General features: G+C 37.1%; 2 protein-coding genes and 1 pseudogene across 2 annotated transcripts; 2 read left to right on the top strand and 1 right to left on the bottom strand.

Moving 5' to 3' along the window:
* The first annotated feature begins 523 nt into the window (after window positions 1-523).
* LOC127085323 (pentatricopeptide repeat-containing protein At3g49730-like) lies at window positions 524-2,703 on the top strand. The gene has a single exon (XM_051025843.1). The coding sequence runs from the start codon at window positions 700-702 to the stop codon at window positions 2,686-2,688; it is 1,989 nt and encodes a 662-aa protein (XP_050881800.1). The 5' UTR covers window positions 524-699; the 3' UTR covers window positions 2,689-2,703.
* A 5,379-nt stretch (window positions 2,704-8,082) lies between these two features.
* Window positions 8,083-8,594, bottom strand: LOC127082065 (probable histone H2A.3). Its single transcript, XM_051022287.1, has one exon. It carries the CDS (start codon window positions 8,557-8,559, stop codon window positions 8,266-8,268), a length of 294 nt encoding a protein of 97 aa, XP_050878244.1. The 5' UTR covers window positions 8,560-8,594; the 3' UTR covers window positions 8,083-8,265.
* Window positions 8,595-8,728: 134 nt separating this feature from the next.
* On the top strand, window positions 8,729-9,955 carry LOC127081239 (uncharacterized; annotated as a pseudogene).
* The last annotated feature ends 5,556 nt before the right edge of the window (window positions 9,956-15,511 follow it).

The following is a 15,511-nucleotide window of genomic DNA, read 5'->3' on the forward strand; positions in this document are numbered from 1 at the left end:
CCGTAATAATAAGTTACAATACTTGAATTATATTTTTCATATGACATATAACAACAAATAAAGTAAAATTATTCTCTTAAATGTATTTACTATCATCAAAATCAAATCAACTTAAAAGAAAATCCCCTTGTGGAACCAACTATAATATAATACAGTTTGAGTTCAAATGTGAATTAATAATATAATATATTTGAGTTCAAACGTGAGTTATTGATTCCAACTTCCTCAATAAATAAGTAAAATGTACAAATATTTGACCGATATGCATAATATCTCAAAATTTTGGACGGAATATACTGTATCTTTCTTTCTTTCTTGTGCCTTCCCCAATCTCTCCATAATTTACCTTTTTTTTTTCTTGTAGCAATAAAAAAAGTATTGAAAAATAATTTGAAACTCAAATAATTTGAAATAAAAGAAAAACTATAACTATTTATGTCGGAGAATTTATCACATAAACATTCAATATTAAGAGACTTTTTCTTTCATGCAATATCTGACTGAATTCTCTTATATATAAATATTTTATAAATTGATAAAGTATCCACATTTTCGATCGATACAAGACTATTCCTTCCGCTAGTCACTCTTCATACTTTCGTCAACAATTCTTATAAAAAAACTCGTCTTTCTCTTCAGTCTTGTTCTTCTTCCTATTCATTTTCACCGCAACTTTTTCCCCATTATATCATTCATACCATGCATAGATTCTCACATCTCTTCCACAAACACACTCTTTTCAACCTTCCATTCAGAAAGTCTTTTCAAATCAGCCATGAAAATACCATATTACACCACCTCTTCTTCTTTACTACTACCTCTCAAATAATTTCTTCTCAACCCTCTGCACACTCACCACCAACACCAAACCCTAGCCCCCCAAAATTCAAAACCAGCAACACTACTATAAGAAACGACCAATTCGGTCTCGTTCAACTTGAATCTAGTGCAAACAATTTCACCGATCAAAACAATGACGAGTTTGCTTCTGATGTAGAAAAGGTTTACAGAATATTGAGAAAATACCATTCTAGGGTTCCCAAATTGGAGCTAGCTTTGAAAGAATCTGGAGTTGTTGTTAGGTCTGGTTTAACAGAACGTGTATTGAATCGGTGTGGCGATGCTGGGAATTTAGCTTATAGGTTTTTTTCTTGGGCTTCTAAGCAACAAAGTTATAGGCATAGTCCAGATGTGTATAGAGCTATGATTAAGGTTTTGAGTAAAATGAGACAGTTTGGTGCTGTTTGGGGGTTAATTGAAGAAATGAGAGTGGGAAATCCTGAGTTGATTTCGCCGCAAGTGTTTGTTATTTTGATGAGGAGATTTGCTTCTGCTAGGATGGTTCATAAGGCTATTGAGGTGTTAGATGAAATGCCTAAGTATGGTTGTGAGCCGGATGAGTATGTTTTTGGGTGTCTTTTGGATGCGTTGTGTAAGAATGGTAGTGTTAAGGAGGCTGCTTCACTTTTTGAGGATATGAGGTATCGGTTTCCGCCGACTGTTAAGCATTTTACTTCGTTGTTGTATGGTTGGTGTAAGGAAGGGAAGCTTGTGGAGGCGAAGCATGTGTTGGTGCAAATGAAGGATGCGGGTATTGAGCCGGATATTGTGGTGTTTAACAATTTGCTTGGTGGGTATGCTCAAGCTGGGAAAATGGGGGATGCTTATGATCTTTTGAAAGAGATGAGAAGAAGGGGATGCGAGCCGAATGCAGTGTCGTATACTGTTTTGATCCAGTCGTTGTGTAAACATGAGAAATTGGAGGAGGCAATGCGAATGTTTGTTGAAATGCAGAGAAATGGTTGTCAGATGGATGTCATAACGTATACGACATTGATAAGCGGGTTTTGCAAGTGGGGAAAAATCAAAAGGGGTTATGAGCTTTTGGATCAGATGATACAAGAAGGACATTCCCCGATTCAGCTGACTTATCTGCATATCATGGTGGCTCATGAAAAGAAGGAAGAATTGGAAGAGTGTATGGAACTTGTGAATGAGATGCAGAAGATTGGTTGTGTTCCTGATCTTAACATCTATAATACAGTCATTAGGCTGGCTTGTAAGTTGGGAGAGGTCAAACAAGGTGTTTGGCTTTGGAATGAAATGGAAGCGAGTGGACTCAGTCCGAGTATCGACACTTTTGTCATCATGATTAATGGGTTTCTTGAGCAGGATTATCTAGTTGAAGCTTGTGAGTATTTCAAAGAAATGGTTGGGAGAGGGCTTTTTGCTGCTCCTCAATATGGTACTTTGAAGGAGTTGATGAATTCTCTTTTGAGAGCCGAGAAGCTTGAAATGGCTAAAGATACTTGGAATTGTATCACTGGTTCTAAAAGTTGTGAGATGAATGTGAGTGCATGGACAATCTGGATTCATGCATTGTTTTCAAAAGGACATGTGAAGGAAGCTTGTTCGTTTTGTATAGACATGATGGATAACGATTTAATGCCACAGCCAGATACTTTCGCAAAGCTTATGGGTGGTTTGAAGAAATTGTATAACAGAGAATTTGCTGTAGAAATCACTGAGAAGGTAAGGAAAATGGCTGCTGATAGACATATCACTTTCAAGATGTATAAACGGAGAGGAGAGAGGGATTTGAAAGAAAAGGTAAAGGAGAAAAAAGACGGAAGGAAGAGGAGGGCTAGACAACGCCGTTGGGGTGGAGGCCATCAAAAAGCATTATAATTTACTGGATTCAAGTTGAAGTTTCCCATGCAACACATAGGTTTTCCCGGGGATCTGATTTCTGCTCAAAAGTTGGTTAAGTAATTCGATTGAATGGAAATAAAGTGGTGTTAATGGTTTTGACTTAAGGAGAGATGAGCATAACTAGATGGCACTAGAGAAGCCGCTTCTTTCTTTAAGGCATCAACTAATTAACTGGTCAAAATAGCTCAGGTCTTTGTAGTTTCTAATCATAACTACTTTGTTCATTTTTAGTAGTTGTTTTTAAGGTTATTTACTTATGAATACTGACAATCGACACCCCGATAATAATTTTTAAAAAAAGAAAGAATAAATTGAACATAATGACAAGTGTCGGTGTCCGAGTCGGTGCTATAGAGTAATTTGTACATACCAATAAAAACTAATAAGTTTTGTAACTCTAGATAGAATAATTTGTCTATTTCTAATAGTATCTTTGATTATTTATTATCTCATTTCACCTATTTATCTCTGCAATATCTAGTTAGCAATTTTTTTTTACAAAATAGTAGTTAATACTATTTTTAACTTAGAAAACTGTAAATAAAAAGAAACTAATTTTTGTAAGAAAACAACACCTTAAAAGGAATGGAAGGAGTTCTAAAGTTTTTTTTTTCTATTTCAGATTGAAGTCTCCCTTTCAAATTGATCCAAGGGCTTAGGTAATGTGATCAGTTTATTGTTCGGTAAGCACACATTTCACAGTTTTATCTATGAAGAAGAGAGGTCTTCAGAATGGAAATTGTGTTTGTAGTTATTTACAGTTCTACTTAAGCTTAACAAAGTTTGAAACTAGAATGCTCCTTTACACCAACATTATGTGCTGGACAGGGTATTGGATGAAAGAACTACTTTTTAGAAGAGACAATGAAAGTGGCAAGGGAAATGGTTAAATGTGCTAGAGGATTCAAGACATTGTCCTGCTTGTTTTATGATGTGGTATATCTTATTCTTTTCACCATTGATTTTAGTTACTCCCTACTTAGAGAGCAAGAGAGAATACAAGAAAAATGTACTTATGTACAAAAGTACTAGTCATGGTTAGCATATAGGGAAAGTTCCTCTTCCATGAGCACATCTTAATATTTTTATTGAAAAAGTTCCTCTTGTTTCTGCAGAAAGTATGAGTAAGTAAGAGGTATACATTTGGAATTTTTCGAACCCTTAGGGATATTATGCTGGTGATAGTTTGACTATGTACTATTAGATTCAAAATAGACATTTTTTCCACTGTAATTTGGAAAAAAATCTTAGTGTATTTTGATGATCAAACATCAATTACTGGTTTGAACTTTTAGTTAGGCATGCTGTTTCTTGTCTGTGATTTTTTTTTAAAAATAATCAGTATTTTTAAAAAAAATCCAAAATAATTATTTTTTTTATTTTTTTAAAAAATAATCACCTTTCTAAACAGATGAATCAGATAAATTGATGTATCCATTCCCATTAAGAGGAGGGGCCAGTTTGAGTGACGCATGCATTGGAAGTCTCATGAAGAAGCGTCAATGTCTCTGGCGCATGCATTTGGCATGTGGTGTATGCTCTAATTCATATGGCGCATACACTTTTGTATTAATTTTTTTTATTTTAAATTTAATTTTAATTTTTTTTATTAAATAATCTATACTAATATATAAAGGGAAAACATGAATTTGGTGTAGTTTTTATTTCTTCCAAATATACCCTTTTCAATTTTATTTTAAATCTTAACTTCTATTTCCCACAAACGGCGGTTATACAACGATTTATTATTTTTCACACTATTATCTTTAAGTATTTTATAAATAATTAAAAATAAAAATAAAATTAAATAAAAAATATAATACGATTTGTATTTTATGTGAATCAGTATTTGAGAAAGCGGATAGATGGGCCCGTCTGGACGCTAGTGAAATATAATGTTAAAAAAAATGTATTCATGATATAATAAATGTTACATGAGATTGACAAAAATTTAATGACCGGCCCGATCAAAACGTTCCACTGTTCCACATCCAGGTGCGTTAGTTTGTCTTCGAGGTCTCCCACGATTTTCCTGAGGTGTTTGGGGTCTTTACGCGCTGACCTGATCGAATGATGACTGGTGTGAAAGTTCGGCGGAAGTTCCAACGGTATTTGATAGATGTGTCATCATTTGTTCCCAATATCTAGGGGGCTCTGGCCAACGACGCTTCCGTAATGGAATTCGGTGCCCATGTCATCGTAGTTAGGTCGATGGGGTTGGGTGGATTGTGGACGGTATAGTTGCCCGAATTGAGACATTGAATCGTTTTGGAAATGAAGCAATGGTTCCTGGAATGTACTATAGTTAAACAATGGTTGTGTGTTTTGGTGATGGGATGTTTGAGTGCTCATTGGTGGGGGGCTACGATGAAGTGATCCATATGAATCATATGTGCTATAGACGGTTGTGGTTGATGTTGGTGTAAGCCCTAGAGGCCAATACTTTTGGTACTTGTATCAAATTATTTATTAATAATAAAAGGTTTTTTCTTTATTACGGTTGTTTAATAAAGTCCCTAGAATAGTTAGTCCGTTTAATGCATCAAGTGTGACTTGATCATGAGACCACATTAAACATAAGGACACTATTCTTAAAGTATCCGTAGTCGAGCTTTATTGTGAAGTGGGATAACATTAAAGCATTGAGACTATTATGTTTGTAGACTGATGATCACATCTCATGGATCATGGATAAAGGGTTATCAAGTCTTAAACATAGGTATGAATATTAAGAGTAATATTTATACCGGATTGACCCGCTATGAGAATACTATATAGAAAGTTATGCAAAGTGTCATAAGTTATTCTCATGGTTATAATGGTGTATACCACTCTTCGACCTGAAACCACTATGGACCCTAGATGTAGAGTCGAGTGCTTTATTGCTGATCCAACATTGTCCGTAACTGGATAACCATAAAGACAGTTGATGGGTACTCCACGAAGCATGCTGAGGGACATGAGTGACCTAGATGTAATTTGCCCATCCTGCGTAACAGGATAAATGTCTATGGGCCCAATATTGAACTGGACAAGGATGACACGGTCTATACCTTGTGTTCAATATAGACATAAGGGCAAAGGGGTAATTATACACATAATTATTATCACAGGAAGTTTTGTCAGATCACATGACATTTTCGTGTCTTGGGTAGCAGTGATGTGTTGCTAGATACCGCTCACTGTTTATTATGTTAAATGCATGATTTAATATAATTGCCAACGTCGGGAAAACCTACAGGGTCACACACAAAGGACGGATTGATGAGAGATAGAGTAACTAAGGAACATCGTAAGGTACGATATACTTAAGTAGAATACGAAGTATGATAAGGTACCAAATACTTAAGTGATTTTGGCATATTATGAGATATGGGCCAAAATACACTTAAGTGGGCTTTTTGGCTTGAAGCCCACACAAGTGGGTCTATAAATAGAACTCTTGTGCAGAAGCATTGTATGGGAATACAACACAATTGAAGAATTTGAACTTCGTATCTCTCTTTCTCTCACTCAAAGCCTTGATTCGTACCAGCTAGCACTGAGATTGAAGGAATCCGTTCGTGTGGACTGAGTAGAGACGTTGTCATCGTTCAGCATTCGTGATCGCTCCGTGGATTTGTATCCAAGGTTTTGATCGTTATGAGAGATCTGCACCAAAGGTTTGAATCGCCACAAGAGGTAACGATTCTATCATTGATCATGCCCATTCGTAAGGATCACTAAATGGAGAAATTTTTAAATTCCGTTGCGCCTTGGATGGCAATTCTCCTTCAGTTGAAGCGTATGGTTGTTGGTGGATAAGGTTTGATTCTTGGTTTTGTGGTTGGGTGGGTGACATGAGTGGATTGCGACGTTGGGTGTTTGATTGTTGGATGAATGGCATGAATGTGTTGTGAAGTTGGGTGTTTGGTTGTTGGGTGTATGTGGTAGGTTGATGGTGTGAGGTTGGTTGTTGGGTTTGGATGGTTTGACATTGGTGTTGGATGGGGACATGTTGTTGGGCGTATGATGACGAAGCTAGTTGACATGGATCAATCAAATATCATGGCTCAAACACAAATTATTGCGTTGTTACCGACCTAAACCATGTCATATATTGTTGAGTTGGTCTTGCACCATGGATGACTGGTTCGTTTAAGATGTGTTGTCGTCGATTCCTCCATTGGCGATACATCTCTTTTGCGAAGTCTCTACAGTCGGAATAATCCCATTGTGCATCAACTCTTTTTTGATGCCAATCTCCCAAACACGTCGGAGGTTCTGGAATCTGTTGCTGCATGCCGAACTGCAGTTTTACCCGGTCACTCTGGTGCATCTCCACAGTAGTAAACCGGATAATTGGTGTCTTTGTTGTCCAAACTGCAGCATCGTCATGGTTAACCTGATGATCAAGACCTAGATATGGCCTCCAAATAAACTGTACAACAATACGACACAATTAGATGATAAATAATTTGATAAGTATTTTTAAATTAAAATAGAGTTGTGTAGGAGTATTACATTGTTTGGTCCAATGTGGTCCAATAGATTGCGATAGACTACTATAGCGTATTTTAGACACATATTGTAGTTCATTCCCCTAACTGACCACCTAGATAAAAAAAATTGAAAAATATTATTTACAGTTAATTGTAATATAAAGTATAATTAATTAAATTATAAAGTGTTAAACTTACTTTGTTGCAAAAGAGAACATGAATGGGTTCTCGTTTACCGGAGCGAGTGACGACATTCTTGACCAATCCCATGTTTGTAGCAAATACGCACATGAATAAAAAGTACAAGTATTTTTTTTTTGGTATTTTTACACATTGCACTATGTCATACCCCGATTTTGGTCCTGAATTTTTTTTCTTTCATTTTTTCATTTTTTGTTTGGCACTTGGCCTAAAGTTCATTTGCATACATTCATGACCAAAGGCCACCATCCATTCCCAAAATCCATATTTTTTGATAAACATTGCTCATTATTTAGTATTTCTTTATCATGGTGTTTTGATTATGAAATGGATTCTAAATATTTGACTCTTTTTATTTTTCAATTTTAATTTCAAATTAAGTCTAATTCCAAATTTCAAATTAATCTTAATTGTATTTTTACTAATGATTCAAATTCTAATTGATCTTTAATATCCAAATGAATGTTAGAATTTGACATCAAAGTAATTTTAGCAAATTGTAGATTAATTTGATTTTAATTGGTTTTATTTAGCTTTTTTGATTTTTTATTGATTTTGATTAGTCTCGGATTATTCCTAAAAATCCATATCCATCTTTATAATCAAATATCCAAATTCCTTAAACCCACAATTAAATCCATTTTTTTCCTCTCATAATTGCATACCCATTCACAATAAAAAGGATAACACCAAATAGTAAATGGATAAATTTTATAAAGTTTCACCAAATCTCATCAAAAGGAACAAACTGAAACCAATGTATTCACATGACTAACAGAACCTACATATCTGAACGATCAGCCTCTAACAAAAAAATGAAACGAAACAGGCACTGTAAACCCATTAACGAAATCAACTTTTTATCAAAGAATCATTCATCGTCACCAGCACCCTTAGAGGAACCAGCTTTCTTTGGAAGCAACAGGTTGTGAATATTGGGCATCACGCCGCCATCGGCAATGGTAACATCACCAAGAAGCTTGCTCAGTTCTTCATCGTTTCTAACAGCCAATTGAATATGCCTTGGCACAATTCTAGTCTTCTTGTTGTCCCTTGCAGCATTTCCAGCCAATTCAAGAACCTCAGCGGCAAGATATTCCAGGACGGCAGCGAGGTATACAGGAGCACCAGCGCCGACACGCTGCCGGTACTCCTTCATCAACATGCTCAGAACCTCGTCCCCAACCTGCAACAATCCTCATCAGCAGACAACATCAAACACAACAAGTTCTGCTATAACAACCTGCCAAATGCGATCCCAGGAGTACCAATTGTCGCAGAAAAAAATCAATAGCAGGGTTGCAATTTAAATCAACAGAAGTAGTAAAACCAACATGATAAAGGATATGTTTGTATTTTTTTGCTTCCTCAAAGTTCAAACATGCATTCCGTGAACACCTCCATTTCTTAGCTGCGCCGTGCAGTGTATCACCGACCCGCCTATTATCTAAAGTTTTTCACAGATGAAGGTGTTCCGGCTGCAATTCAGGTTGAAAGTCTTCAGTGCTATGCATTTCTATGTAGTCTGTCACAAGTTAAATGGCAAACTGAATTTTTGGCCGAATTTCCTTCTATCCTTGTTCCATTGGCCGGTGATGATCAGACTGTAAGGGTTCCAAACTGATTGGAAAGTACACAATCATCAAACTAGAGCTATCAGCCCTTGAATCTTGTAGGTGTAGTGTTCTCCTGCAAAAAAAAATAAAGAGAGGTTGTTTTATCTCGAGTCAGCAAAGTAACAGAAGACACGAATTGTAAAAGGAAATTCAAATAGAAGGGTAAGGATGTATTGGCTAAAGATAAAATAGGCACGAAAAAAAACAGTTACCTTCTTGCTCCAGTCATGTTTGTGAAAATTCCTCTGTTAAACTTTGCATATCTGATGCTAGCACTAGAGTCTTTACTCTTCCAACTGTGCCTAATTTTATCAGCGAAAGTCGTAGATCCTTTGTCAGGCCGGAAGTCGAAGGATGAAGGGGGTGTTAGTGTAGTTGAGGTTCCACCAAACGTGGGTCCTACCATTAAGGCTTCTGCTGCCTCACAGATGGAGTCTGCAATGGCGGCATTATCCGTTGAACTAAGCAAACTACGGACAGGAAGAGCATCCGCTGGAATGATTGATCACATTATCGTAGAAACTGGCGGTGTCAAGATGCATTTGAATCGGTTTTCTCTTGTTTCCGTACTCGATTAAAAAACCTTATCTGTTAATCCTTTTGATCCAGAGACACTTAAACAATTAGAGAACGTCACTGTTTCATTTCCATTTGGATTAAATCCTAAAACAGATGGTGAAAGATTGATTGTTGTCATTCCACCATTGACCAAAGAGCACGTGCAGGCTATGAATAAGTTGGTCACTAAATCTTGCGAGGATACTCGACAAAGCATTAGAAGAGCTCGACAAACGGCGATGGATGCCATTAAGAAGCTGAACTCCATGTCTTCCCCAAGGATGGCATAAAAAGATTGGAGAAAGAAGTTGATGACTTGACAAAAAATCTATCAAGACTGCGGAAGATATATGCAAGGCAAAAGAGAAGGAAATTAGTCAAGTTTGAGAAAATGCTGTTTGGTGAGGAATTCAAGAAACAAAGACTTACAGCAGCAAACATACCAAGCCAGCTAGACACCATTATCACTACAAAACGAAACAAGCTACAACCTTTTCCAATCAAAGCAACTTGGGCATAACCAATCGGTGATTGTAATACAAATGCTCATTCTTCCAATGCTTGCACATGCCTTTCAAAATGGGCAAAGTTGGGAAGTTGTGAATCCTACAATTGTAAAAGCAATCATAACAGTCAATTTAAAATCATCTGGTTACGATTTGCAGAGAATGTCCAAGATGCATGTGTTGAAGCAGCCAGCATTGCTGAACAGCCAATTTCCTATGTCTTGGACTCGTGTATGGACTTGCAATATGTTCTTGTGCATTGCAGCTCTGGGTTGGAAGACTTTTGGTTATTCACGGAAAAACACTTGGTGGTGAGTTTGTAACTGTTTCTTTTTGTTGTAACTTTAAGTGGCCTGGGATTGAGTCAAGCAGCAACAAACTTCTACTCCTTTGAACAAGGGCGGATAGCTACTTATAGGTTACATGAGATGATGAGCCGATCCTCCTCAACTGTTATCCTGCATAAATGAAGAAAATACAAGCTTGAATGATCAGATATTGGGATTTCCAAAAAGAAGTAGAGTGATGTTAGGACGGCGTTACATAAGAAGACCATGCTAACCTTGTGAAATGGTCTATTCACTAGCCGGCACACCAAGAAACAAAGCTTGCGGTATCCCGTTGCCAAACCTACTGATTCACAAGGTAATTGTCAGTTAATTGTTGCACCAACAACAGGTTGTAGCAGGAAATTATTGCAATCCTGTATCAGTTACATTTCCTACCTTTTCACATGAACCACCACCATTTTTCCAAGTGCTAAAGAGTCACCGAACCTCAAGGTTACAAGAGCCTTCACTGCGGTAAAACACATAATAGACAGCAAAGCAGTAAAATTTCAAAGAGTTCCCAATTTGGCATCCAGACAAAACAATTGGAGAAAGCGTGGTTCAGATTACCTTTCCAAGGCCAAGCATCAAAGGAGGTAGTCCAATTCTGAGCATCAAAAAGACTTCTGGAAATTTTCTTCTTTGAGCTTTTGAGTACCAAAGCCGAAAACCCTAATCTGTGAGCATAAAAGGAGAGGCGAATCGTTTCAGAAGAGGGGACGAAACAATTGAGAGGCGGAAAGGAAAAACTTCAAAGCAAATCAAAACCCTAAATCCCAAATCAAAAAAAACCAGTATTGGAAAGGAGGAGGAAGATTTAAGCTCACCTCATTCGTCGTCGCCAGAGGTGAGATTTCTTTTGTTGAGCATTTGAGTTTGAATGAGCGTCTGAGTTTGAGAGAGATTAGTTGAGGACGATTGAGCGATTTTGAGAGAGAGGGGGTTTGGACGTGAGAGAGACGATTGAGAGCGATTGAGAGAAACGCGAGGTTGAGCGATGGAGAGGTGATGAGAGTTGAGGGAGAGAGAGGTCGGAGATGATGAGAGGACGAGGTTGAAGATTTTTTTTTCTTTCTGTCACTGTACATCTCACGATTCCCTTTTTTTTATTTATTTCATTTTTTTTAAAAAACAACAAACATTAAAGCCATCAAAAACTTAATATGTTTAGTCTTATTTTGTTTTTTTTAATAAGTGGATATTAATGCATTGTTTTTTTGTGTTCCCTAGTAATGTACTAGTTATTAGTCCCAAAGATCCAACAGCCAGGCGGCTAGGGTCACCATTTGGGATTTCCTCCTTTATTTTAATGAGTAGTCTAACAGACCATTCCATTTTAATTTTATTTTTTTTAATTAATTTTGATTTTAACCTATTCTGGTTTATATATCTAAATTAGTATTAAAATAATAACTAGTCATGAGTGGTCTGGTGGAGAGGGGTGATTTCTATAGTCTTTAGTGTAGTGGGTTCGATACTTGTATTTAGCATTTTATTTTCTTTTAGCATTTTATTTTATGTTTATGTTTTTATTATACTCATGGTTGATCTGCTTTCTTTTAATTTCATCATTCATTCAAAACCATTTTAAAACTATAAAAATCATATTTTTCTCGATTCAATATCGAGCCCATTTTCACACCCTTGTAAGTCGATTGCTTTTTAAGCATCGCCATCAACCTCACATAGCTTACTCTTGGGCTTTCTTACAATGAGCCGGTTCTCTTGCACTTACACTCATATTTCGCATCATTTTGTTTGTTTGGGCCCGATTTAATTATTTCATGATTTTTGAATCCCCATTTTAAAAAATGTACCCCACTCCCCCGATGTATAATAATCTTGTACTGTTTTTATTTGTTTGACTATTTAGTTAGATACTAACACAAGAATAAAATCAACTATTTCCAAAAAAATACAAAAATATGACTCGATCCAACGTCGAGTATTTTCTCAATAGACAAGTCAATTCACTTCTCCCCCCAATTCTATTCCACTTATTTTTCAAACTTTCATCAAACGCTTGATTTAATGTCAAGCCATTTTTCCCGATAAAAACTCAAAAAATATATATTAATTCATAGTCAAGACTTTTTCAATAAAGATGGAAGTGGAACGTGGTGTATACCACGCACTCCTGAGACTAGGATTCGAGATGTATATCTCGCCAATCCTAGCTCTCGCCATCATCTAAATTTATCCACTTTGCTCTCTCAAACACTCATTCAAATTTCTCTTAAACGTCCATCAATACTTGATCTAGGTCAAGTCATTTTCACAACAAAACTCAAGATACATAATTCTTATTTAACACTTTTCCAATAAAGGTGGAAATGGAACATGGTGTATACCATGCACTCCTGAGGTTAAGATTCGAGACGTATGCCTCGCCAATCTTAACTCTCGCCATCGTCTAAAATTGTCAATGTGGTTTCGTCAAACCCTTTCTCAATCAAATCTAAGATACCTAAATCTTATTTAACACTTTTTCAATAAAGGTGGAAATGGAACATGGTGTATACCATGCATTCCTGAGACTAGGATTCGAGATGTATATCTCGCCGATCTTAGCTCTCGCCATCGTCTAAAATTGTCAATGCGGTTTCTTCAAACCCTTTCTCAATCAAATTCCAAAATACTTAATTCCTATCTTAACCTTTTTCAATAAAGATGGAAATGGAACATGGTGTATACCATGCACTCCTGAGGCTAGGATTCGAGATGTATATCTCGCTCATCCAAGTTCTCGCCATCACTCAAAATACATCCAACCAATCAAACTTTTTCTCACCGCCGTGCGATTAATCAAAAACCTTTTTCATAAAAGAAAGATATATTGTCTTAAGGTGATGCAAAACAATGTTTCGGCCACGATTGTTGAGTAGAGATAAATGACGCTTTTCCGAATGTAGATTTATAAATCCGTTCGATGTGTGGTACGCGTCCACTCCTCATCTGTTTTGGGTAAAACGATGTTTTCGTCGATTAATACAATGTAGCTTTTGCTAAAATCGACCAACAAACAAACATTTTTCTACCCAGAACTACGTAAGCCTTGATTTCTCTTTTGAGATACGTAGGAGCAGGATTTATAAATCTTGTCAGGCCCACTAATAAAAAACTTAGGTTTAGTCCTTCGTTAAAAACATCCAAAAACTTTCTCCTCTCTTCTATTCTTTCTTTCCCACCTAATAAACTGAAAAGCCTAACATTCTAAACTAACATTAACGCACACAACTGACCTAATGGTTCCCGTTGAGTACAACGGACGTGAGGGGTGCTAATACCTTCCCCTTGCGTAATCGACTCCCGAACCCTGATATTGGTTGCGATGACCATATCTTATCCTTTCTTTTGTCTTGGGTTTTATCGATATTTCCCTTTTCCTTTTTAGGAATAAATAAAGTTCGGTGGCGACTCTGTTCAGTCCATTATTGCGAGCGTGCGATCGCGCTTCGCTTTGAAGTCGTATCCCCATTTTTTTTCGAGGTGCGACAGATGGCGACTCTGCTGGGGAAGACAGTCCCTAAGCGAGTCAAGCCTAGTTAGGACGTTTGTGTGCCTTTGTTTGTTTAATTTCATGGCTTTTCCCATATTTATTGCTTTTAATATCTTTATTGTTATATTGATATTTGTTGTATATTTGTTCTATTGTGATTGTTGGTACTTGGGTATTTGATTGCAAACCATGTGGGAAAGACTCTACACCCGAGTCTAGAGTAAAAAAAAAACATAAGATAGGACGATGGTTGAGTAGTACGGACTCCCGAGGTGGATACTTCGTAAGAGTCGGTACGAGAACCTCACTTAGAGTAGATCCTTTTGCAAATATTGTCGCCCGAGGTGTATACCTCGTAAGCGCCGATGTTTCAAAGGGGTCCATGACTCTAAGGACCTTTTAGAACATTAAACCTTTGGCCAACTAGAAATGATGGTTGCGTAGTATGGATTCCCGAGGTGGATACCTCGTAAGGATCGATACGAGAACCTCGCTCAGAATAGATTCTCCAGATGGAGTTGATGACCGGAAAGTATTTTCCGTAAGCGTCAAACAGTCTTTTGAATCCATGACTCTGAGTATCCTGTCTAGAACCCAGTCGATGGTTGCGTAGTACGGACTCCCGAGGTGAATACTTCGTAAGGGTCGGTACGAGAACCTCACCCAGAATAGATTCCCTTGATGGAGTTGACGACCGGAAAGTATTTCCCGTAAGCGTCAAACATTCTTGTGAATCAATGACTCTGGGAATCCTTTGTAACAAAACCTTAGATCTTACCCGGTGAGAACCTATTCTTGGAAAACAATCAGATTCATCAGTACCTCGGGCTTTTGACCCGTGTATAAAAAAAAAACAAATGTGCATGGCTTGCATTGCATTCATTCGCATTCCATTGCATTTGCATCGCATCATAATGCATGTCATTTTCCAGACAAAATAAAAAAAACTCATCCATCCTTTGTCCGTGAAGCAAAGTGATTCTCAACACGCGTTTAGAACAAAGAACCATGTCTTAGGAGATGATGGACGAGCTAAGGAAAGGCCAAGAATCACTGAAGGGGGAACTTAATCTTTTGAAGAGCCAAATGAGATGGGTCTTGGAAACCCTGCAAGTCTTGTTGAGAAAAGAGGGTCACCCAATATACGCTGCTGCAACAAAGAGAGCTACTATGCCACATTCATCTGGTGTTACCCCAAGTCAAGGGAAATTCTATGTGGCAACTCCTCATTTACATGTATATGGACCTCCCTTAAGACGTCATCATCAACATCCTCTGGCTATTCCTCCTCAAAATCACCGAAGTCAGGTTCAGAATAAAAATCAGAATCAGAATAAGAGGAACAAGGATCACAATGACTCGATTCCGGTGCCATATAGCAAGCTCTACCCGCAACTGATCCAAAATGTTTTGAAGCATTTTGAGTGAAATTAAGTCCAAATTAGTACTGTTCACATGCCATTTTCATGCATAAGGGTGAGAAGTTCAAATTTGCAAAACACCTCCAAACTTAATCCATTTTCATTAGCATTTGGTTTAGGTTAATTAAGCATGTTTAGCATAGCATATAAATAAAAAATCATAACAGAATTCATCACAATTCCCAATC

This window comes from Lathyrus oleraceus, chromosome 5 (assembly GCF_024323335.1).
Source record: "Lathyrus oleraceus cultivar Zhongwan6 chromosome 5, CAAS_Psat_ZW6_1.0, whole genome shotgun sequence".
Taxonomy (NCBI): Eukaryota; Viridiplantae; Streptophyta; class Magnoliopsida; order Fabales; family Fabaceae; genus Lathyrus; species Lathyrus oleraceus.